At 34.7% G+C, this 23,168-nt stretch overlaps 1 protein-coding gene and 1 pseudogene across 1 annotated transcript in view; one reads left to right on the plus strand and one right to left on the minus strand.

Moving 5' to 3' along the window:
- Positions 1 to 23,168, plus strand: part of CARF (calcium responsive transcription factor) — a 51,497-nt gene that overhangs the window by 23,336 nt on the left and 4,993 nt on the right. The window contains 8 exon segments of the mRNA XM_087862795.1: positions 36 to 120; positions 3,306 to 3,495; positions 8,753 to 8,873; positions 12,146 to 12,289; positions 14,128 to 14,361; positions 15,909 to 16,071; positions 18,076 to 18,139; positions 22,716 to 22,846. Of these exon segments, the coding sequence (XP_087718921.1) occupies positions 36 to 120; positions 3,306 to 3,495; positions 8,753 to 8,873; positions 12,146 to 12,289; positions 14,128 to 14,361; positions 15,909 to 16,071; positions 18,076 to 18,139; positions 22,716 to 22,846 (1,132 nt within the window).
- On the minus strand, positions 11,255 to 11,802 carry LOC123798294 (translation initiation factor eIF2 assembly protein pseudogene; annotated as a pseudogene).

Below are 23,168 nucleotides of genomic sequence, written 5' to 3' on the forward strand. Positions count from 1 at the left end.
AATACATATTTATGTATATTCCTCCCTTGTCTCAGAATGCTTGAAGAACCCTTTCTGGCTCCTCTCCAGCCACTTTCTTCTAATACACCTATGTGGGCCTGCCGTCTTAGAAGCTGTGAGGTGAGTTAAAAATAATCCTTACCTAGATTCACTAAATTGATTATCACTGTAATGCATCCCAGTATGTCCACTTTTGAGTGCAGCTAATAGACTGTATCTGTAATACTTTGTTTATGTTTATGCTAACTCTGATCTCATTTATTCTTTTATTCCTTAGAGATTGTAAGCTCTGTTAAAGCAGTTTCATATAAATTCCTTCATGCTTCACTGTCATTTCTTCTTTTGCAGCTCTTTTCTATTTTCTTCCATGAAACTGCATTATCATGTTTTTCTACTTTTTATTTTTTGACCATTACTTCTCTTTCTTTACTTGTACTTATTTCTTTTCATATTCTCAATGGAAATTCTTTAAGTTTTGTTGTTGACCTTGTCTTATTTCTCTACATTTTATCCCTTGAAGAGCTGATCAATTTTGTTAACTTTCCCCTCTCACTTTTATAAAAATGATTTCCAAATCCATATCACTGGTTCTTTAATTATTCCCTTGCTATATATCTTTTCTGTAAATAATCTAATGATTATTTTAGCTTTTACCTATTTATCTCTTTAAGTTCTTTGGTATCTATTATCATTACTGTTATAAATTATTTGCTTAATTACTTGTTCATCATTACGTAGCATTTAGACTCTACACTTTTTGAGGGAAGGGACCATGCTCCTGTACATGTAAACCATACATGATAATGACTAATTATTAAAATGCCTCATTGTTTTAAACAAATTTTCAAAATGGAAAGGAAAAACATTACTTCAGTTTTAATATTTTGTGAAAAGTTCTAATAATAAAGTCTAATGGTAACGTTGTATTGCATTGAGTAGGACGTTTTTACTATAGTTTCTTTTCTAAGTCATATATATGTAAGTCTGTATGTATGGGTAGGTAGATAGATTTTTTTCCCCTCACACTTTTTGTTACAGTTTTTCACTGGTTTCCAGAAGTAACTATTATTGTTGTTTGATGAGGGTTTTTTTTTTTTAAAAGATTTATTTACTATTTTAGAGAAAGAGAGAGAGTGTGAACAGAGTGAGGGGCAGAGGGAGGGGGGAGAGAGAATCTCAAGAAGACTCCCTGCTGAGCACAGAGCCATAATGGGGCTCAGTCCCAGGACCCTGAGATCATGACCTGAGCTGAAATCAAGAATCAGATGCTCAACCTACTGAGCCACCCAGGTGTCCCTGATGAGGGTTTTTAAAATCGTTACTATAAACTTTACAGAATGCTATGGACATTAAAGCATTAGCAATTATGTAGTCAAATCACCTTGTTTTACAACGATGTGCATTGTGTGGCTTACCTACTATCATACATCTTGTAAGAAACTAGTTAAAACTGTCCAAAGGAATGAATATCTCCATCAGTGAAGGCTTCTTTCTTCTCTCCTAAGCTGTATCAGTAGTGAAAAACAATTTTGGTTAATGGCTGAAGAAGTGTTTTCTGCATTTTGCTTCCAAAATATTGTTTAATAGGGGCACCTGGGTGGCTCAGTCTGTTGAGTGTCTGACTTTGGCTCAGGTCATGATCTCAGGGTCCTGGGATGGAGCCCTGCATTGGGCTCTCTGCTCAGCAGGGAGTCTACTTGTCCCTATTCCTCTCCCTCTGCCCCTCCCCTCCACTCATGCTCTCTCTCTCAAATAAAGTCTTTAAAATATATATAGTTTAGTAGTCCTTTTTACTTTTTGACTTTTCATTTAATTATGTTTTTCCATAAGCATTTTTTAGGTTTGACCGAAATGCACTAATTGAATAAATTTCAAAACTGTGTTAAACTTTTATTTCCTGATAGAGGCCTGGTTGTACTAATTCTGAATTTTTCCTTTCATTGACATAAAAACTCTGTTCATTTTATTTGTTAAAAAATGTTAATCGCTGGTCTTTATGTTTCTACTTTTATTTGTAGTCGATATTTCAATGAAGAAATATCTGGGCTAGAAAAATATTTGTAAGCCTAGACATTTTTATTATTTGTAGGGGAAACTGGAGATAATGTATCACTTGGCATCAGATTATCGCTTCTTATTATGGCCCAAAGTACAGCCACAACAGTATTTTGATACCTTCCTCTTATTAAATGTATTCTCACAGGGTGAAATATTTAGTCTAATAAAAAGATTCCTAGTCCCACATCTCTGCTCTTATTCCCTTTAATGGAGAAACATACATGGAGTCAGTTCTAGGTCTGTATGCATTTTAGTGAAGGTGATCACAGTTAATAGATTTTTCGCTATTGGTATAGAAAAAGCTTCTGCTTTTGTTGAGGGTTACTTACATGCTTGTGGGTAGATAATATCAATTTATTTACACGATTTATTTACACCTTCCTTGTTTCAGGAAGAATGAAGACAGCTAACAAAAATACATAAAATATATTAGCAAGGTGGAAATTAAAATGGGAACTAAAGAATAAAGAAAAACAAGAGTGTAACCATAAAATGGAAGTAAGAAATGTGTATCTTAATGAACTGTATGTACACACACACACACACACATATACGTGCACACGTACACACACACTTTTCTATAATTTAAGCATCTACATTTCAAAAAGGCGAAACCCAGTTATTCTGTGTTCACTAGATAAAAGTAATTATGTTAATTTCCCTAAAATAAAACCATTAACTATTTTTGGTACTAAGTTCAGATAGGATTTTCTCTCAGAGAAGGATCTTCTTAAAAAAGAATCTTGATATAATGAGCAAATTCTTTGATATCACTTAGGAGATACCATCACAGTTTTCATAGGCTTTCAAAAAGATTCATGGCATATCAAAATTAATTTTAGCAAAGGAAGCCCCATAGGGAAACAGTACTTTATGTCTAGTTTTATGCTGATCTGTTTGGATCCAGGGGTAGAATTTTAAATATATGGAAGAATGGATACACAATGTGTTCTTCAAACTATCCTCCCTAAATATTATTTCTCTCAAGCAAGATTTTGATACTGATGGTGTGGCCATGAGTTTGACATTATATTCTCTAACAAATATTTGGAGAATATCTGTTTGATAACGCTGGTTGAAAGCAAATCAGATACACTGGTTGTAATAGATCATTGATCTGAGGGGAGAATGACATTCTCTTTTGAAAACTGATGAGTCTTTTATCTTGGACAACCACTTCATTAAATTTTTTGTACAGTGAAACATATTTGCTAATAATTTTGTTATTTAATTTCTACTACATGCAGAAAATTGGAGATTCATACCGTGGCTACTGTGTAAGTGAGACTGAATTAGAAAGTGTCCTAACATTTCATAAGCAGCAAACACAGAGTGTTTGGGGTACCCGCCAATCTCCAAGCCCAGCCAAGCCAGCTACACGCTTGATGTGGAAATCTCAGTATGTCCCATATGATGGAATCCCATTTGTCAATGCAGGTACTTTTTAAAAAAAATTATTTTAAGAGGTTCAGCAGAGCCATGATCCATTGTGAAAATGTGGTTTTCATAAAAATTTCCTATGAAAATTTTCATTTATGCAGATGACAACTGAATGTTAATTGTTGAAAATGCATATTAAACTAAAAAGAAAACTTAAATATGACCAATTATTTTATGAAATTGTATTTTAATATATTAGAATAAATAAATAATACTTCCTTAGATATTATGCTGGTAAATAGAAAATAAAAATATTAATAGAGCAATTTTATTATTCTAAATATGTGTATCTGTTGGATTTTCTTTTTTTTTATCCAGTCCAAATATTCTCTCCTCTCTTGATTTGTCTTGTGGGACAAATTTGTATTCATTTTGTATGCTTATAACTCTGGAGTTACTGTGTAGAATTTATATGCAATCTGGAGTTATACAGAATTCCAAAATTAGGATTCTTGAGCATCAAATGTGTTACATACACTATTCTCAAATATTGGACTAGGGTTTTGTGTGTGTTTTTTAAAGATTTTATTTTTAAGTAATCTCTATACCCAGTGTGGGGCTCGAACTCACAACCCTGAGATCAAGAGTCTCATGCTCCAGGAGCCCCTAAAGTGGTGGAGTTTCAAACAATTTCCAGAGATTCACCCTAGGGCTAGTCAAACCCCAAAGAATATAAAGATAAGTGATTTATTTTAGACTGTGGAAATACTGATTCAGCTGGAAGAGTTGCAGTCTCATCCTGGACCTCTGAGGGTAAAAAAAGATATGTGGGGGAAGATGAGATAAATGTAACCTCTTCTGCCCAGGTTTCATCAGTATTCTATAAAAGATGCAACATTTTTCCCCTCCATAGTTCTAATCCCCTGTTAACTCTCCACAGGCAGCCACTACACAAATTCTTTCCAGTCTATATTTTTATACTTTACCACACATATTTGTATTTATAATAATGTATTTTATCATTTTGAATATTTTGAAATATCCATAAATAGTAAACTATGGACATTGTTATGTAAATTTTCACTCGCCCTTATTTCTTGAAATCCATCCATATTGATACTTACAGATCTTAATTTAACCAGTACGTAACATTCCAGCGTATCACCAAACGACAATTATTTTTCTACTAATGATCATTTAGGATGTTTCTGATTTTCAATATTACAAACAATGCTGTAGCCAAATCTTGACAATAAACATTTTCTGTTGAAAAGATATAGTTAATAGTGATGAAGTTAATAGTGCATGTATTAAAGTGGAATTGCTGAGTTGCAAAGTACACCCATTTCATCTTTACAAGATTATCTCAAGTTGCTCTCTAAAGTGGTTGTACAAGAGGGGCGCCTGGGTGGCACAGCGGTTAAGCGTCTGCCTTCGGTTCAGGGCGTGATCCCAGCATTGTGGGATCGAGCCCCGCATCAGGCTCTTCCACTATGAGCCTGCTTCTTCCTCTCCCACTCCCCCTGCTTGTGTTCCCTCTCTGGCTGGCTGTCTCTATCTCTGTCGAATAAATAAATAAAATCTTTAAAAAAAATAAAAATAAAAATAAAGTGGTTGTACAAGAGCCATCCAAAAAAAGAAATCTTGCCATTTGCAACAACATGGATGGAACTGTGCTAAGCTAAATAAGTCAATCAGAGGAAGACAATTTTCATACGATCTCACTCATATGTGGAATTTAAGAAACAAAACAGGATCATAGGGGAAGGGAGGGAAAAATAAAACAAGACAAAATCAGAGAGGGAGACAAACCATAAGAGACTCATAATCACAGGAAACAAACTGATAAGTTGCTAGAGGGGAGGGCAGTGGAGGGATGAGGTAGCTGGGTGATGGACACTAAGGAGGGCACGTGATATAATGAGCACTGGGTGTTATATAAGACTGACGAATCACTGACCTCTACCTCTGAAACTAATAATAACTGTATGTTAATTAATTGCATTTAAATTTTTAAAAAGATCACCTAATAAAAAAATAAAAAATAAAAAAGTGGTTGTACAGGTGCAAAAATCTCTTTTCTAAAATTTTTTGGCCACATGTATTTAGAATTTTTGGAATGTAATATAATATTACAGAATACTCCCAGCAAGTGTTCTGTTGACCATATCACATAATCAAACACAGCAATATTTTATGAATAGTAACAATAAGAGGAGTAAAGATTATAAATAGCCACATAAAGTTCAGGTCAGGTTTTGCCTGGGTTCTAAAAAATTTTGTTTTCTGAACTTTTTCAATTTCGGAATTATACATGAGGAATTGACAACCTGTACTAATTTTTACTTGTTTCAGCAATGTATGAAAATTTCCCTTTCCTTCATTTACCTTATGACTTAGCATTGTCAGACTTTAAAAATCTTTATATTCTGGGGGTGCCAGAATGAGCCCCTGGGTGGCTCAGTCAGTTGAGCAGCTGCCTTCAGCTTAGGTCATGATCTCAGGGTCCTGGGATCAAGCCCCACGTTGGGCTCCCTGCTCAGCGGGGGGCCTGCTTCTCCCTCTCCCTCTGCAGCTCCCCCTACTTGTACTCTCCTGCTCTCTGTCAAATAAATAAATAAAATATTAAAAAAAAAAATCTTTATATTCTGGAAATGTTCATATATATATATATATCTGTGATATATATATATACATATATAGACATTTATACATATATAGACATATACATATTATATATGCATATGTAGAAGTAAAGGTAATATATATAATAACATGTATTGTGTGTGTGTGTATAAATATGTATGTATGTATCTCTCAAAGTAAAGGTAATAATATATGAAATCCCATGACTCTCCCTATATCCACCATACAGCTTCAACAACTATTAGCATATGGTCATTCTGGTTTCATTTATATCCCTACCCACTTCTTCATTCCTCACCTCCAAGATGATTTTACAGCAAATTCCAGATGTCCAATCACTTTATCTGTAATTACAAAAGTATATATTATATACCAAAGTATATATCTCTAAAAGATAAGGACTCTCCATATATATATATATATACACACACAATGACAATCACATTATCATATTTTAAATAGTAATTTTTTAATGTCATAAAATGTCCAATGTTTACATTTCTTATCTAATAATTATTTTTCCATAGGTTTGTTCAAATTCACAACCAAACAGAGTTCACAGATTACATTTGGTTTTATCTCCTAAATTTCTTTTCACCTAAAAATTTCTCTCCTCTTTTCCCCCAGGTAGTTTATCCTGTAGAGTTTTCTATATTCTGAGTTTTGTTGATTCCATCTCTGTGCTGTAGTTTAACATGTTTTTTAACAATTTCCTATATTTCCTGTGAACTGTTAGATCTAGGGGCTTGATTAAATGAATTTTTACTCTCCATTAAAGTATTTTGCAAGAATACTTCAAGGTGTGCTGTGTACTTCTTATTGCAACCTATGTGCAACACCTTTTTGTGATGTTAAAATTCATCAGTGGATTCAGTTATTTTAGAGTATTGTCAGATTTTTTATTTTTGCCAATATGAAGAGTGTGAGATAGTATTTTAGTATAGCTTGAATTTGCATTTCCACATTTACTAGTAAAATTGAACATCTTTTTATTTGTTCGTTTAATATCTTTTTTTTTCTTTCTGAATTGCCTATTCATAGTCTTTACCCATTCTTCTGTTTGGTTCTTTATTTTCAAAAATTATTTGTAGCTCTTTACATTCTGCATATTCTTCCTTATTATTATCTCTATATTAATGTTAATTCTTAAATTTATATTTAAAATTTTAAAGTTTTAAATTTTAATGTCAGATCTATCAACATTTATGATTTTTTAAATTTATATTTGAAAAATCTGTTGTGCTCTATCTAGAATAGGATATTTTACTTGAAGCCATAAACTGTATAGTTTTCACATCCACTTATTTATATTCTATTGCTATGTAACAAATTACTCAAAACTTGATGGCTGAAAACAAACGTTTATCTCATGGTTTCTGTGAGTCAGGAATCCGAGAGCGGCTTAGTAAGGTGGTTCAGCCTCAGGTTCTGTCACAAGACTGCAGTTACGGTGAGGGTGTTGGCTGGAGCTGCAGTCATCTCACCGCTTGGCTGGGGGAGGATCTGCTTCCAAGCTCATTCATGTGGCTTATTCCTTGCCACATGGGCCTCTCCACAGAGCTGCCTCCCTGCAGACAGCTGATTTCGCCCAGAGAGACCAATCCAAGCAAGAGCAAGAGAGTACCCAGGATGGAAGTCACAGTCTTTTTATAACCTTATATCAAAAATAACATCATGTCACATCTGCCATATTCACTAGAAGTAAGTTAATAAGTGTAGCCCGTCCTCAAGGGGAAGGAATTACAGAAGGACATGAGTACTCGGAGGCAGGGATCATCGGGGGCCATCTCAGAGGCTGGTTAGTACATTACTGTAGTCCCCCCTTATCTGCAGTTTCACTTTCCACGGTTTCAGTTGCCTGTTCTCAACCACAGTCTGGAAGCAGATGATCCTCCTTCTGACATATTGTCAGAAGGTCAGTAGTAGCCTAATGCTACATCACAATGTCTTCGTCATTCACCTCACTTCATCTCATCATATAGGCATTTTATCATCTCACATCATCACAAGAAGAAGGGTGAGTACAGTACAATAAGATATTTTGAGAGAGACCCCATTCATATAACTTTTATGACAGTTTATTGTTATAATTGTTCTATTTTATAAGTTATTGCAAATCTCTTACTGTGCCTAATTTATTAATTAAACATTATCATAGGTATATCTGGATAGGAAAAAACATAGTTTATATATGGTTTAGTATTATCCATCCTTTCAGGCATTCACTGTGGGTCTTGGAACATATCCCCCGCAGATAAGGGGGGACTACTATATTCTAAAAGTACAAATAGAAATAAGGAAATAATTATAAAAGGAAATAAAACTTTACATGACAATATTTACTAACAAATGTAGCTTTTGCTAATTTCTACTTATACAGTGGTGAAATTTTATTATTAAAAACCATATATATGTAAATATCAGTTAACATTCAGTAAATGTGGTATTTGCAAATTTCTTACCATAATGTACATTTGGTAAATATTATAATAAAATTTTAAACTTACGTGTTCGTACATCTTAGTAAGACTTACTGATGTTTTCTTTCCTTAAAGTTGTGTGATTGAAAGTGTAAATTTTGACATTGCCCCCACCAAGTTATTTTTATTCTAGTGTCCAGAACAGATGGATACTTGAATTAATATCAATAGTTGGTTTTGGCCCACAGGGAGTAGAGCCGTGGTAATGGAGTGTCAGTATGGGCCAAGGAGAAAAGGTTTCCAGTTAAAAAAAATCATTGAGCAGGACAGCAGGTCTTGTCAGCTCTACAAAGCCACTTGTCCAGCCCGGTAAGCTTTATTTTATTTAATTTCCTTTTTATTAAGTATTTATTTTCTGATAGCTAATATGCACATTTTTATTAAGTCTAAACAGTGCCGATAAGTGTACAGTGCAATATAAGTTTCCTTTTACTTCTACTCCCTGTGTCCCTTTTTATTTTTATTTATTTATTTAATTAATTTATTTTTTTTATTATGTTTAGTTAGCCAGCATATAGTCATCATTAGTTTTTGATGTAGTGTTTAACGATTCATTAGTCCTATGTCCCTTTTTAAGGCAACAACACTTACCAGCTTCCTGAGTAACCCTCCAGAGATATTCTGTGTATATGCATACGTATATATCCTCCTTTACACTCATAGATGTTGAAATCTCAGTAAAACTTACTAATATTGTCTTTCCTTAAAGTTAGGTACTAATATACCTTCTTTCCTGCTGTGAATTCACATTGCTTTATTTCTATTTTGAATGCCTGTTATGGTTATTTACTGCACAACTATTTTGCTTCACACTAGTGTGAATGTAATGACATATACCACTCTATGCTTTGTTTTTTTTTGTTATTTCATTCCCAGTATATCTCAAAATTGTCTCCATATCTGCACATAAAAGGACTGGTTTCTTCTTTGCATTTATTTATTTTAAAAATTGAAATATAATGGACATATAACATTATATTCATGGTTCCTTCTTTTCAGTGGCCATAAAATATTATATTTATGGATGGATTGTCATATACTAAATTAGTCCTCTAATGATGGACATGTAGGCTCTAAAAAGTATTCTTTATTATTATATACAAAGCTGCAGTTAGTAATATTATACCTATTTATATACTTGTGCAAGTATATCAATAGAATAAATTTGTTGAAATGAAATTCCTAGGGCAAAGATTGTATTATTTTAAATGTTTACAGGTATTAAAGACGATTGCTCTTTAGAGAGACTTTACCAATAATCTTTATACCATCAGTGTATGAGATCAGTTTTAGATAGACTAGGACCACAGATTGGTCATTGCTTTGGGTGAGAATGAAAAATTTGAAGGAATAAAATATTTTTGTAATGTTCTTTCTAGTATTTTTTTTAGACATTGAAAGTTTTAAATTCTCAGATAAAATTTAAAAAGATAACATAAATGTTGGTTACAGTTGATCTTTGAAACATTTTATTTCAGCATCACATATCACAAACCTGCACATTCTCAAGAAGTTTTTCAGATTAATTCAGAAGACTTTTCATGTTTAATCTGATAACAGTAACTTCAGGCAATATTTAAACCTGACTGTGAAGCAAAACTTTTAACTGCTTTTAAATATAAGCAATATAAAACTTTAGATATAACTTAGAAGAAAGATCTCTTATGTGTGAAGAAATAATTTTATTCCCTATATCATTCTGCTAGTACTTTTTGAGTATCTCTTGTGCCCAGCAGTACTTTGGGTGCCATGGGAAAGAGGGAGATTGAAAGAGGTAAAGATTTTACTTAATCATGGGAAACTTAAAATATTGTTGGGGTAGATCAGAAAACGAAAAACTGTTGGAAAACGTAATGGAATAGTATATAGTACCAGATGTGTCAATTAGCTGACTCATTAGAGAAGGCACATACCCATGCAAATGCATTAACAGGAAAGAAAGTGCAACTTAACCTGAATGCTGAAGTTTAGATTAAATTTGGGTAGATAAGGAATTAGAGGGGGGGTAGATAAGGAATTAGAGGGGAGATATTGTAGGCCAGGAAATTATATGAATAAAGATATGGTGTGATTGTATTTTTGGTATCAGAGAAGGAAGGAACATTGAGATGATAAACTTCACTGAAAAAAGCAATTTTACATTTGAAGTAATTGAAAGTAAGATTAGGTAAATAAGCTAGAATCAAATGGGATGTCTTGAATGCTGCCAAGAAATTCATACTTGATTAAGGAGCAAGTCGATTCTTCAACAGAATGTGAAGAATTATTTTAACATTAATGTATCAAGTGGATTTAAGGAATGAGGCCCAGAGGCCCAAAAGGAGGCTATTAAAGTAATCCAGGCATGAGTTCTTTGTTTCGTTTTTATGTTTAAGATCTATTTATCATTTATTTTTACAAGTAACAAAGTCCCTCCATTTTTTTCCAGCTTAATGTATATGAATATTAAAAAGTACTGATTTCATACTGCCTCCCACACTAACAGAATGGGGTAACAGGAAGTTGTGAGCTGAGAGCCGCCTCCTGACACCAAGGTGGTTTCCTCCTTACCTGGGACTTGAACTCTGGTGCTCTCATCAGTCATCCTCTTGCCGATTTCTTCTCAGTTTATGAAAATCTGAGTTTGTGAGGAGACAGGTCTGCAGAGTCCTTGGGAAGTCAGTAACTCAGATAGGGACAGGGTTAAACTGTCACTTCATGGTTTGTGTAATGGAAAACTGAAGAATTAATTCATACCATTTTCAAAGAACAAGCTCATATTCTATACAAGGATATGGAGAACCGTCAGTACGATGAAAAAATGGTTGAGTAAAGTCCTGAGTGATGATATCAGGACTCTTGTACAATAGAAAGACTTCACTGAGGGTTTTACATTTCAGAGAACTGTTCATTGCTATCCAGTATGTATCCCTTGGGGCATTCCAGTTAAGCTTAGGAAATACACTGCCCCCCAGGGAATAGATAGCTTCTTGACCTTTTAGTGGTGACTTCGGGAAATTCTGGTGCCATAAGGGTAGCCGTGTTCTCATCATCCGACCACTGTATTTCTTCTGCCTTATTATCACTGGCTGAGAACGTGTTGGCGGATCTTCTCTTCCTGAAACCACCAGAGTTCCATCATCAAGTAAATAACCCTTCACATTCTGAGGAGTGGAAGAATGACACTCTTGATGGTAAGGCTTCCGAACAGTGGCTGCCACACAGAGAACTGACAGTGCAGCCCATGCTCCTTCTTCATCTTCCAGCTGCCGCAGCTGCTGCCCATCCCTCTCCTGCCAGCACCCTCCTGGAACCCCCAGGCAGGAGTTTTTTATGGCTTCCAGAATTGGGAAGAGGCAAATCCAGAAACAAAAGTTAATACCATAAATATTCAGATTTTTTTTTACTGATGTCATGATTATTGTTAATTTGCTAAATACTATGCACTGAGAAAATGGCTTATTTTTCAACATAATCCTCTGAATGCTTTCTAGCTTAATTGATTTTTCTCTATACTTTAACGCTTAAACTTCTGCTTGGTAAGTGTGATTTTCTTGACATTATAATATAATGAAAGAAATTCTTCTTTTGCTTATAAACAGGATTTACATTAAAAAGGTACAGAAGTTTCCTGAATATAGAGTTCCTACAGACCCCAAAATTGACAAGAAAATAATCAGAATGGAGCAGGAAAAAGCCTTTAACATGCTAAAGAAGAATTTGGTAGATGCTGGTGGTGTTCTTAGGTATGACATTTATATTATTATTTTATTTTTACAAATTAATCAGCTCCATTTATAAGATTTATTTCTTGTAAGAGAAATTATAATTATGTTTTCTAATTATTTCTTTAAGAATGGTTTTTATAAGGGAGATCTCTCATTAGTGATTTCCTAGGTGTTAAAATTTGCCACTGTGTAAGCCATTGAGTTTATCAACCAAATGTTCCGATAATGCCTACCAAAGAAGTACATATACCATATGAAAGTTTTTCCCGAAAATTGCAAATATGTGTTTAGCAACACATATAATTACGTATTTCATATTTTGTTTCTGATACTTCTTAGGAGCCAAACTGCAGTCACCTATATATTTTTTTTAACCCATCTTTGATTACCTATAGCAGCGAGAAATTAATTCTAAGCCCTACATTAAATTCCATTTTTATATACTTTTTGTGCTTCAGATTTTACATAAGAAGAAATATTAGCTTGCTTTCTTACTTTTCTTTATGTGTTAGTCCAGGTGAAGAATTTACAGTAATACAATGGGATTAAGTGCACAGAATATAGTTTTTGTAAAAAAATAAACAAACAAACGAACAACTTTTGGGTATGAGCGCCTGGGTGGCTCAGTCGGTTGGGTGTCCGACTCTTGGTTTCAACTCAGGTGATGATCTTGGGGTTGTGGGATCAAGCCCTGTGCTGGGCTCCATGCTCAGTAGGGAGTCTGCTCCTCTCCCTCTGTTCATCCCCCTCCTCGTGTCCTTGCTCGCTCTCTCAAATAGATAAATAAATCTTTAAAAAAATAAATAAACAAATAAATACATAAAATAAACTTTTGGATCTATGAAAAATGAGTAACCAATAATTAGATCATTCAGTTTGGAAAACATTGCATGTAATTTTTAAATAGCCTCCATTTCATGTAGTATCAGTCATTGCAAGCACTTTGTATAAAAGTATCCATTAAAACAGTATCCTGCCAGATCATTTCATTTTCCTAGCATCTGTTTTTTTGCACTGCAATATGAAAGACCTGTATTCATCTTTTAGTTGATTGATTGTCTTGCTCATTGGGGCAATAGGAGCTGTGTGCAATAGAGGGGCTGTGGAGCAATAGAGGTTGTGTATTGAGCTCCTGTCAGAGAAGATTCTCCCACTCACCTCCGTCGTGGTAGACTCTGAATTATAGCCACCCTTTGTTTGAAGGATTATAGGTGGAACACAAGTTATAATTTGGGGACAGAATCATAGAAGAATAGGAAAATACATAGTTTAAAAGATGATAACTTTAAAAGTCTCATTATTTTGAGGTAAAATTTACTTAACATGAAACTTAAAATACCATTTTCATATATACTTAACCCCTGTACCCTCCTTAACTATAGAGCCATAGTGAAAGTCTATAAAGGTTTATAAAGATTTTTATTTAATTGGGTGTAAAGCCAACTTAGAGGAGTCAAGCAGAGGGGGCGCCTGGGTGGCTCCGTTGGTTGGCTCTCCAGCTCTTAGTTTCAGCTCAGCGTGGTAAGATGAGCCCTGAATTGGGCTCCATGCTCAGCGCAGAGTCTGCTCGAGATTCTCTGCCTCTTCCCCTCTCCCTCTGTCCCTACCCACCCCCATGCGTGCACATGCTTCCCCCGCCAATAAATAAATAAGTAAAATCTTTCTTGCAAAAATCAAGCAGAGGACATTTTAAATTTTATTTATATCTATTATTTTAAAATTTTTATCATATTTACTTAATATATAATCATATCTTTTCTTAAAAGATTATTCTTTTTCCTCATGAGTTTTAACATAAGTAACTGTGATTCTTGCCTTTGTCTGGTAATGTAATTTTAAATATTTCTTCTTGTCAGGTGGTATGTACAGTTACCTACAAAGCAAGCTCATCAGTATCATGAATTAGAAACTTCCTGCCTCCCTTTGCCACCTTCCCCTTTTCCTGTGTCTTCTCTTGAAGAAGAGGACACTGCAATTAGGGATGAGAATTGTGCATTACCCTCACGTCTACATCCTCAAGTAGCACATAAGATTCAAGAATTAGTGTCACAGGGAATAGAACAAGTATATGCAGTAAGGAAACAGCTAAGGTACAGTAAAAACAAATTGTTCTTTTACATTTTTCATTTTTGTTTGTTGGATTAAATAATAACTTTTATCATCATAGACATTTTCCAAGACATATGCTATCAGAGTGATAAGGAATGTAATTTATTAATTTTATTAAAATAATCTTATTTATGAACTGATCATTTTCTAGCAGATACTTGGCAAGCCATGAGTAATGATTCAGCTTATTCATTTGAAATATTCCATATTCAAATTTAGCAAATTGGACTATTTCTGAATTATATATAAATTAATTATACAATAAATGCCTTTACAGAAAAAAAAAGCCTTTGTAGGACTAAAGATTTTAAAACCTAGGCCAGGATACTTATTTAAGCTATTTAAAATGCAGTTAAATTGTTTTATAACAAAAGAACGTGGATAGTTCTTTGTATGATAGAAGTTTTCATGTAGCACTCTGGTCCAATGTTACTGATTCTCAGGATACAATAATCATGATCTCATTTATTCTTGCAACTCTGTAAAATTGGTATATTTGTCTCCATCCCGCACATGAGAAAACGGACACTATGAGTGGTTAAATAATTGGCTTAAGATGTAGAGGCAGAACGGAAATCTAGATCTTATTCTACAACCTGTGCTTTTTTACCATGATTTCTGGTACTTAACTGGCCTTATTCCTACTGGTTATTTTGTAATCCAATCTGAACAACACAATGAGTGTTTCTTAGGATTATATCTTAATTAATATGTGATTTTTCCATGTAGCAGCTTTCTCAGACATTTTATATTTATTTTCATTGGGGCATTGTTAGAGCCAAAATTTGGTAAAGCCATACATTATTTACTAAACTTGAACCTTAAAAACAGAGGTATAATTAGCTCTGCAGCATGGTCTATAGAAGGTAATGCACAAACCATATAAATATTGGACTTTATAATTTTTTATGTATTTTTTGTATATTAATATGTTAGTGCTGCCTTCTATTTCTATATTTCTCTTTTGTCTACTTAAAGAATTCAAGCAGGTCCTATTTCATATAGTAAGTGATGCCTTTTGGCAGCAGTGTAACATGATGCTTATACAATAACCTGGGTGTAGGCCCAAGCTCTCTTACTTACTGGCTAGATGTACAACTTCGGCAAATTATTTAACTTCGGCAGCCCTCAGTTCCCTTACCTGTAAAGTAGAAATGATAGTTGGACTTACCTCACAGGATTATAGTAGGCATTAAAGGAGATCCTTGATGTGAAGTGTTAAGTACACTACCTGACATTAGCATTCAAAACATATTATGCTTAAACTGACAATAATGATTCCTATAAAAATGTCAAAATTTACTCTAGATATAGAGGTATTTAACCAATGAAAGTATTATATTGCTTTAATCTGCATGATTTCTTTGATTTAATGTACGGAAAAAATTAAAAGTGGAAAAATATAAATTATAAAGCTGTAAACCATGCTTTACAGATGTTTATGCTAAAAAAAGAACCATTTTCTCATTTGATCTGAAGTATATTACTAGACTATATATGTTTTTATTCTATTTTATGCTCTCTGCAGAAAATTTGTAGAAAGAGAACTATTTAAACCTGATGAGGTACCTGAGAGACATAATTTGTCCTTTTTTCCAACTGTAAATGATATTAAAAATCACATCCATGAGGTACAGAAATCCTTGAGAAATGGAGATAATGTGTATAACTCAGAGATCATTCCAGCAACGGTATGATTACAATTGTAATTCTTTTGTTTTATTATAGAATCTTTCTCAACTTCTCTTACTATTTGGCCTAATGGGGTGGTTGTTATTAGGCCATATAAATAACTGTGATGAAAGAAAAAATAGTAGTTTTGGGGGTGCCTCTGTGGCACAGTCGGTTAAGCATCCAACTCTTGGTTTCAACTCAGGTCTGATCTCAGGGTCATGAGCTTGAGCTCTGAGTCGGGGTCCATTCTCAGTGCACAGTCTGCTTGAGTTTCTCTCTCCCTCTTCCTGTGCCCCTACTACCCTGAGCTCTCTCACTGAAATAAATAAATCTTAAAAAAAAAAAAAAGAGGGGCTCCTGGGCGGCTCAGTCAGTTAAGCATCTGCCTTCAGGTCAGGTCATGATCCTGGGGTCCTGGAGTCAAGCCCTGTGTCAGGCTCCCTACTCAGCGGAGAGTCTGCTTCTCCTTCTCCCTCTGCCCCCACTCCTCACGTGCGCTCTTGCTCTCTCTCTCAAATAAATAAATAAATAAAGCCTTTTTTAAAAAAGAAGAAATAGTAGTTTCTTTTTCTTAAAATGTAAACATGAAATATGAACCCTCAGATGATGATTTGACTAAAATTTTTATTACTCTCACAAGAAGAAATATCAGTGAATTTCCAACCCTGACTATAATAACAATAGTAATCTTCATTTAAAAATCAATGTATTTTATTTCTGTAAAAAGTATATCTTGTTCATCTAACAAATACTTATTGAGTATATACTATGTATACCTCCCTCTCTTTTTAAAAATAGATAGACGGGGTGCCTGGGTAGCTCAGTTGGTCAAGCATCTGACTCTTGATATCTGCTCAGGTCATGATCTCTGGGTCCTGAGATCAAGCCCCACACCCCATTGGGCTCTGCCTCAGCAGGGAATCTCCTTGAGATTCTTTCCCTCTTTGCCCCTCTCCCTGCTTGCTCCCACACACTCTCTAATAAATAAATCTTTTAAAAAATGGGCACCTGGGGGTCTCAGTCAGTTAAGCATCTGATTATTGATTTCAGTTCAGGTTATGATCTTAGAGTTGTAAAATTGAGCCCCATGTCAGCCTCCATGCGGAGTGTGGGATCCGCTTGAGATTCTCTCTCCTCCCTTTGCCCCTCCCCCTGTTCATGCTTTCTCTCTCTCTCTCTAAATAGATAAAATCTTTAAATTAAAAAAAAATAAAATAGACAAGTTTCAGTAGAATAGTTCAGACTTGAATACACAAAGGGATGATGTTCATTCTATATGCCATCTATGGATATCAATTTTATCTCATACTCTAATTTCTCCCTGAATATTTGTCAGTTCTGTGAAAATTTTACTTTCTCTGAAGAGAATAATATAATTATCCAAAAACTAATTATAGTACAGTAATTATGGCATTAAAATCTTGGTGGCAGGGCACCTGGGTGGCTCAGTCAGTTAAGTGTCCCAACTCTTGACTTTGGTTCAGGTCGTGATCTCAGGGTTGTGAGATCAAGCCCTGCCTTGGGCTCTGTGCTCAATGAGGAGCCTGCTTGGGGATTTTTTGCCTCTCATTCTCCCCCTCCCCAATGCTTGCATGTGCTCCGTCTTGCTCTCTAAAATAAATAAATAAGTCTTTCAAAAGAAATCTCAGTAGCAATACCCCTTTTTTTTTTCACTATCCGAATTATGCCTTCTTAACTAAATAGATTCAGATTTTAAGCTATGGCTACTATTCTTTTCCATCCCAAACTCTCTTAATTATTCACTATCCAAAGTTCAGGAAGTAAAGTGGATTTGCCATCTATACTTGCTATCCGAATTCTTGCTATCTGAACTTGGGAAGCTAATGTATTTGGATAGTGAAGTGTACTCATGTTTTGAGAAGTAAACAAGGGAAGAGAGTAATTACTGAATAAAACACAAATATACTATTAATAAAATATGACAGTTGTATTAATATTTTAAAACATTTTTTAATATAAATGCTTTATTGTTTTTACTGAAATAAATGTTCCCATTTCAGCTTCAATGGACTACAGATAATGGGCATATTCTCAGAGAGACTGTGACAGTTACCTTTGCAGAAGGTAGGTTATCTTGAATATCTTTAATATATAAAATCAGTGTTAAAACTGGAAGACATTGAAGATATTATCTTGTCTAATCAAATATTATGGATAAGGAAACCATGGCCCAAAGAGACAGGAGCAGCTATGTTAGGATTTGTCAAAATAATTCTAGCTGTTTAAACATATATGTTACTCCTATATACTTTCTCATATATGTTATTCATCTGTAAAAAGGGATGAGATGTTGCCTTTTGTAATGACATGGATGGACCTAGAGAGTATTATGCTAAGTAAAATAAATCAAACTTTTCATGAGAAGGACAAATACCATATGATTTCACTCATGTGGAATCTGATAAACAAAACACATGAATAAACAAAAGGCAGAATCAGGCCTTTAATCACAGAGAACAAACTGATGGTTGTCAGAGAGGAGCAGTGGGGTAGAATGGGCAAAATTGGTGAAGGGGAGTGGGAGGTGTAGGCTCCCAGTTCTGGAATGAAGAAGTCACAGGAATAAAAGGCATAGGGCCACCTGGGTGGCTCAGTTGGTTGAGCGTCTGGCTTTTGGTTTCAGTTCAGGTCATGATATCAGGGTCATGAGATTGGGCTCCATGCTCAGTGGGGAGTCTGCTTGAAGATTCTCTCCCTCCTCCTCTCCCTCCCCTCTCAAATAAATAAATAAAACTATAAAAAAAAAAGTCACAGCATAGGGAATATAGTCCATGAAACTATAATCACAATGTTTGATGACAGATGATAGCTACACTTGTGGTGAGCATAGCATAACATATAGAGAAGTTGAATCACTGTGTTATACACCTGAAACTAATGTAACATTGTGTGTCAGCTATATTCAAACAAAAATAAAAAATAAGGGGTGCCTGGCTGGCTTAGTTGGAAGAGCATATGACTCTTGATGTTGGGTTTGTGAGTTCAAGCCCCACAGTAGGTGTAGAGATTACCAAAAATAAATAAATAAACTTAAAAAAATTCCTCTATAATCAGCTTTTATGCTTTATGATTAAAATTTTGAGGCTGATTACTAGTACAGCTTACTATAAAGCTAGGCTAATTCCGGTAGTAATAACCATAAGATACCTTGATCAGGAAACTTTGTCCATTTTATATGGTTTGCTTTTTCTCATATGCTCTTACTCCTATGTTCTCTTACTATTCCAAGCTTATTTTACCCTTTTTTTTTTTTCTCTTCTGGAAATGTGTTTTCTCTGCTTCTGTCTGGTTAACTTCTCTCACTACTCAATCTATTTGCCTTTAAGTGCTCTCTTAACTTCACCCCCTATATAAAGTTAGACATTCACTCTTTTGTACTTACCTCTGCATTTAACATGGTATCCTTTTGTTTATACATCTGTATCTTTCATTATGATTTGAGCTCCTCGGGCAAGGGTTATATTTTATTCAAGTTAACATAACTAGTTCCTAGCATAATCCCTGCTACAAAGTTAACATCTAAATAAATGCTTTAGAATAAATTAATGAATAACTGTATACAGTACAATTATTTCTTTATTCTTTGGCTGTTTAACCTTTAAGAGTCAGTGTGTGTGGAGAATAACTTTCAAATTCTTTATCATTATTCATTTGTTCTGCACCTATTTTACTCATTGTGATAAATGCTGGACATAAAAAAGAATAAGTGAATTTCTTGCTTCATTGAATTTCAAATTTAGTAAGAGAAAAAGACACTAAGCAAATATATTCTAATTACTGTTATGAATAGTGCCATAAAAGAGTTGTGCAAAACTGTGTGAGAATAGTGACAGAGACATATAACTTAATCTAGGGAGTAAGGAAGTAACACTTGAGAAAGTGGCTTTCAAACTAAGAACTGAAGAATGGGTAGGAATTTGTCAATCCAAAGAATACCATGTTTGAAAGCTAAGCAAGAAAGAGCTTGTCATGTTCAAGAAACTTAAGAAAGTTGTTGTGGTTTTAAGCGTACACAATGCTTGGAGATAAAACTGGATATGCAGAATGGGCTTAGGAGGCCCTTTGAGCTGTCCAAATGAAAGGTGATAGTGGTTTAGTCTGCAGTTAGTGGCATTTGTACTAGAATTGGACAGATTTTAAAAGTTGTTTTCAAAGGTTTTGGTTATTGATTGAATGGGTGTGGGAGGTAAAAGAATGGGAATGATCTGGGATGACTCCTGAGTTTCTACCATGAGCAACTGACTGATAGTGGCATTTACTGCGGTAGGCTACACTGGCACAAGAATAGGATTTGGAAATGGCAAGGGGAAAGAAAAAAGTTCATGAAATCAAGTTTGGAAAGCTTAGGTATCAGAGCCATTTCAGTGGAGTGGGTTGGGAAGAAGCCACATTGGAATGGTTGAAGAGCAAATGAGTGATGAATGAAGAAGTAGAGACAATGTGCTATGAAGGGAATATGGGGTTGAGGGAAGGTATTTTCAGATAGGAGAGAGCTGAAGAGAGAAATGAAGATGAAGGTTTTTCATAGCTTTGATGATGGGAAGTTGAGGAAATGTCTGATAGTTTCTCTTTAAGTAAGAGTGCTGAGGGTGAAGAAGATCTTAGGAAGTGTGGCCAAGATTGGACTTTTGAAATCTTCTATAGTGTAGAGAAACCTTGTAAGGTTTTCAGGTACAGGTGAAGGTCCTGTTGAAGTTGATGATCGTGAATTGGTATTAGTAGTAGCAGCAAGTTTCTTTTTCAGTGGCATTCAGCGTCACATATGTAGGCACTGGAAGCCATTTTCATTCAGTGTTAGGATTTTACCAGGAGTTGTAACAAAGATACAAAGAAGCAAGGGAGGTTAGGGGATTTGCAAGAGAGTAACTGAAACTATAACCATAGGATTCGACTAAGCTGGATGGGGAGAGAATTTTGTTAAAAAAGAAGTTGATATATCTGAAGAGAACTGAGTAATCAATGAACTGGAGGTTCACATGAGGTTGAAGAATTGTAGTAGTTAAGCAAAGTACTTAAGCAAAATCCCTGGAAAAAATAAGGGGTTGTGATCAAAGAATGGGATGTTTGAATTAGAGATTCTTAGATGTAGAAGAGTTGAGGGCATGGCAGTAGTAGTGGGTGACTACAGCAGAGTGAAGTACAAGGACAATTAGAAATGAAGAAGCCAAAAAGTGAAATAAGTCAGACAGAGAAAGACATATACCATGTGATTTCATTTATGTGTGGAATCTGAAAACCAAAACAAATAAGCAAATGAAAAGTAGAAACAAACCCATAAATACAGAGAGCAAACTGATGGTTGCCAGAGGGGAAGAGTGGTGGGAGATGGGCAAAATGGGTGAAGGGGAGTGGGAGACACAGGCTTGCGGTTCTGGATGAACAAGTCACGGGGATAATAGGGAACATACCCAATGGTATTGTAATGCCATTGTAGGGTGGCAGATGGTAGCTACACTTGGGGTGAGCATAGCACAACATATAAACTTGTGGAGTCACTATATTGTACACCTTAACTAATGTAACATTGTGTGTCAACTATAATTTTAAAAAAGAACTAAATAGGGGCGCCTGGGTGGCTCAGTCATTAAGCGTCTGCCTTTGGCCCAGGACGTGATCCCAGTATTCTGGGATCGAGCCCCGCATCAGGCTCCTCCACCAGGAGCCTGCTTCTTCCTCTCCCACTCCCCCTGCTTGTGTTCCCTCTCTCACTGGCTGTCTCTCTCTCTCTGTCAAATAAATAAATAAATAAATAAATAAATAAATAAATAAGCCAAGAAATGTGAGAGTACTGTTTAATCTTCTCAACAGTCCTTTGAGAAAGATTCTCTTACTATCCTGATTTTACAGATGAAGAAACTGAAGTTTAAAAACCAAGTTAAGTAACACATTGAAGGTTGTAGAGAAAAGCTATCTAGTGCTTAAATCCATCCTTGTCTGACACCAGGGCCATTTTGAAAAATTACTTAGCTACAGTATGGAAACTAAACAGTTGTTGATAATTGGTTTTTGATTGATTTAAAGAGATGAATATATTTGGGTTAATACATAGAAATTACATGAGAGGGACTATATTCCCTAAGGACAATCACTTTAGCAATTGAGATGTGAAGAAAACAGATTTTTACTCTTAGTCATTTATTCCAAAATGAGTTATTGAAAGAAATATAATACTGTTATTATTGAGGACCCACTTTGTGCCAGCCATTATCCTAGGCATTAGGGCTACCAAAGATGAATTAAGTTTGGTCTTCGTAATTGACAGGCTCAATAGGTTTCACACATCCAGAGAAGTTTATATGTAGTCTAGCATGATAGCATGGAAAATGGACTAGATTAGAGTTACAAATACATAATCTTTCAAGGAAAAAAAATACTGTTTCCAACATCACATCCTAGATATACTGAATTAAAATTAATGGAGGTTGAACCTAGGAATTTATATTTTTAAAAAGTTGCTGAGTGATTCTGATTCTACCAGTTCTGGAAATAGTGGACGAAATAACATCTTAAAGTCCTTTTCAAACCTTTGAATTTATTTCCTACTCTAATTGTGATAGTAAATATTGTAATAAAATGTAGTGTCATATAACATAGAAACCATAAACATTGTTTTGATAGCTGATTTTTTTATATAATTTAGGAAATTCACCAGGGGAATCAATTAACACTAAAGTGGAAACAAATCAGACAAGGGGTTCTTTGTCTCCAGAGCCAGCGCACTTGCTTTCTTCGCTTTCCTCATTTCAGCCAAAAATATTTACACAACTACAGGTAGGTATCCAGTGAAATAGACAAAATTGAAGCCCTTCCCTTGCTTCCTTAATCTCTCTTCTTCTTCTAGGGATTTTATAGAATTATTATAGAATTACAATGATGATCACAGATGTTTTTATTATTAATTTCCTGACTTTTTTGTATCTTGATATAAGATCATTTAAACAATACATTTTGAAAAAGTTGGAGTTGACCATGCATGCAATGAAGTTTAGTTGTACTACTTTTCCTTTCATTCTTATTTCTGTCCTCAATATTTGTTAGTAATTATACTCCTGTATTTTATTCCAATTATGTGTCAAAAGAATAATATATCCTA

The sequence above is a fragment of the Ursus americanus genome, chromosome 1 (genome assembly GCF_024610735.1).
Source record: "Ursus americanus isolate L20-20 chromosome 1, mUrsAme1.1.p, whole genome shotgun sequence".
Taxonomy (NCBI): Eukaryota; Metazoa; Chordata; class Mammalia; order Carnivora; family Ursidae; genus Ursus; species Ursus americanus.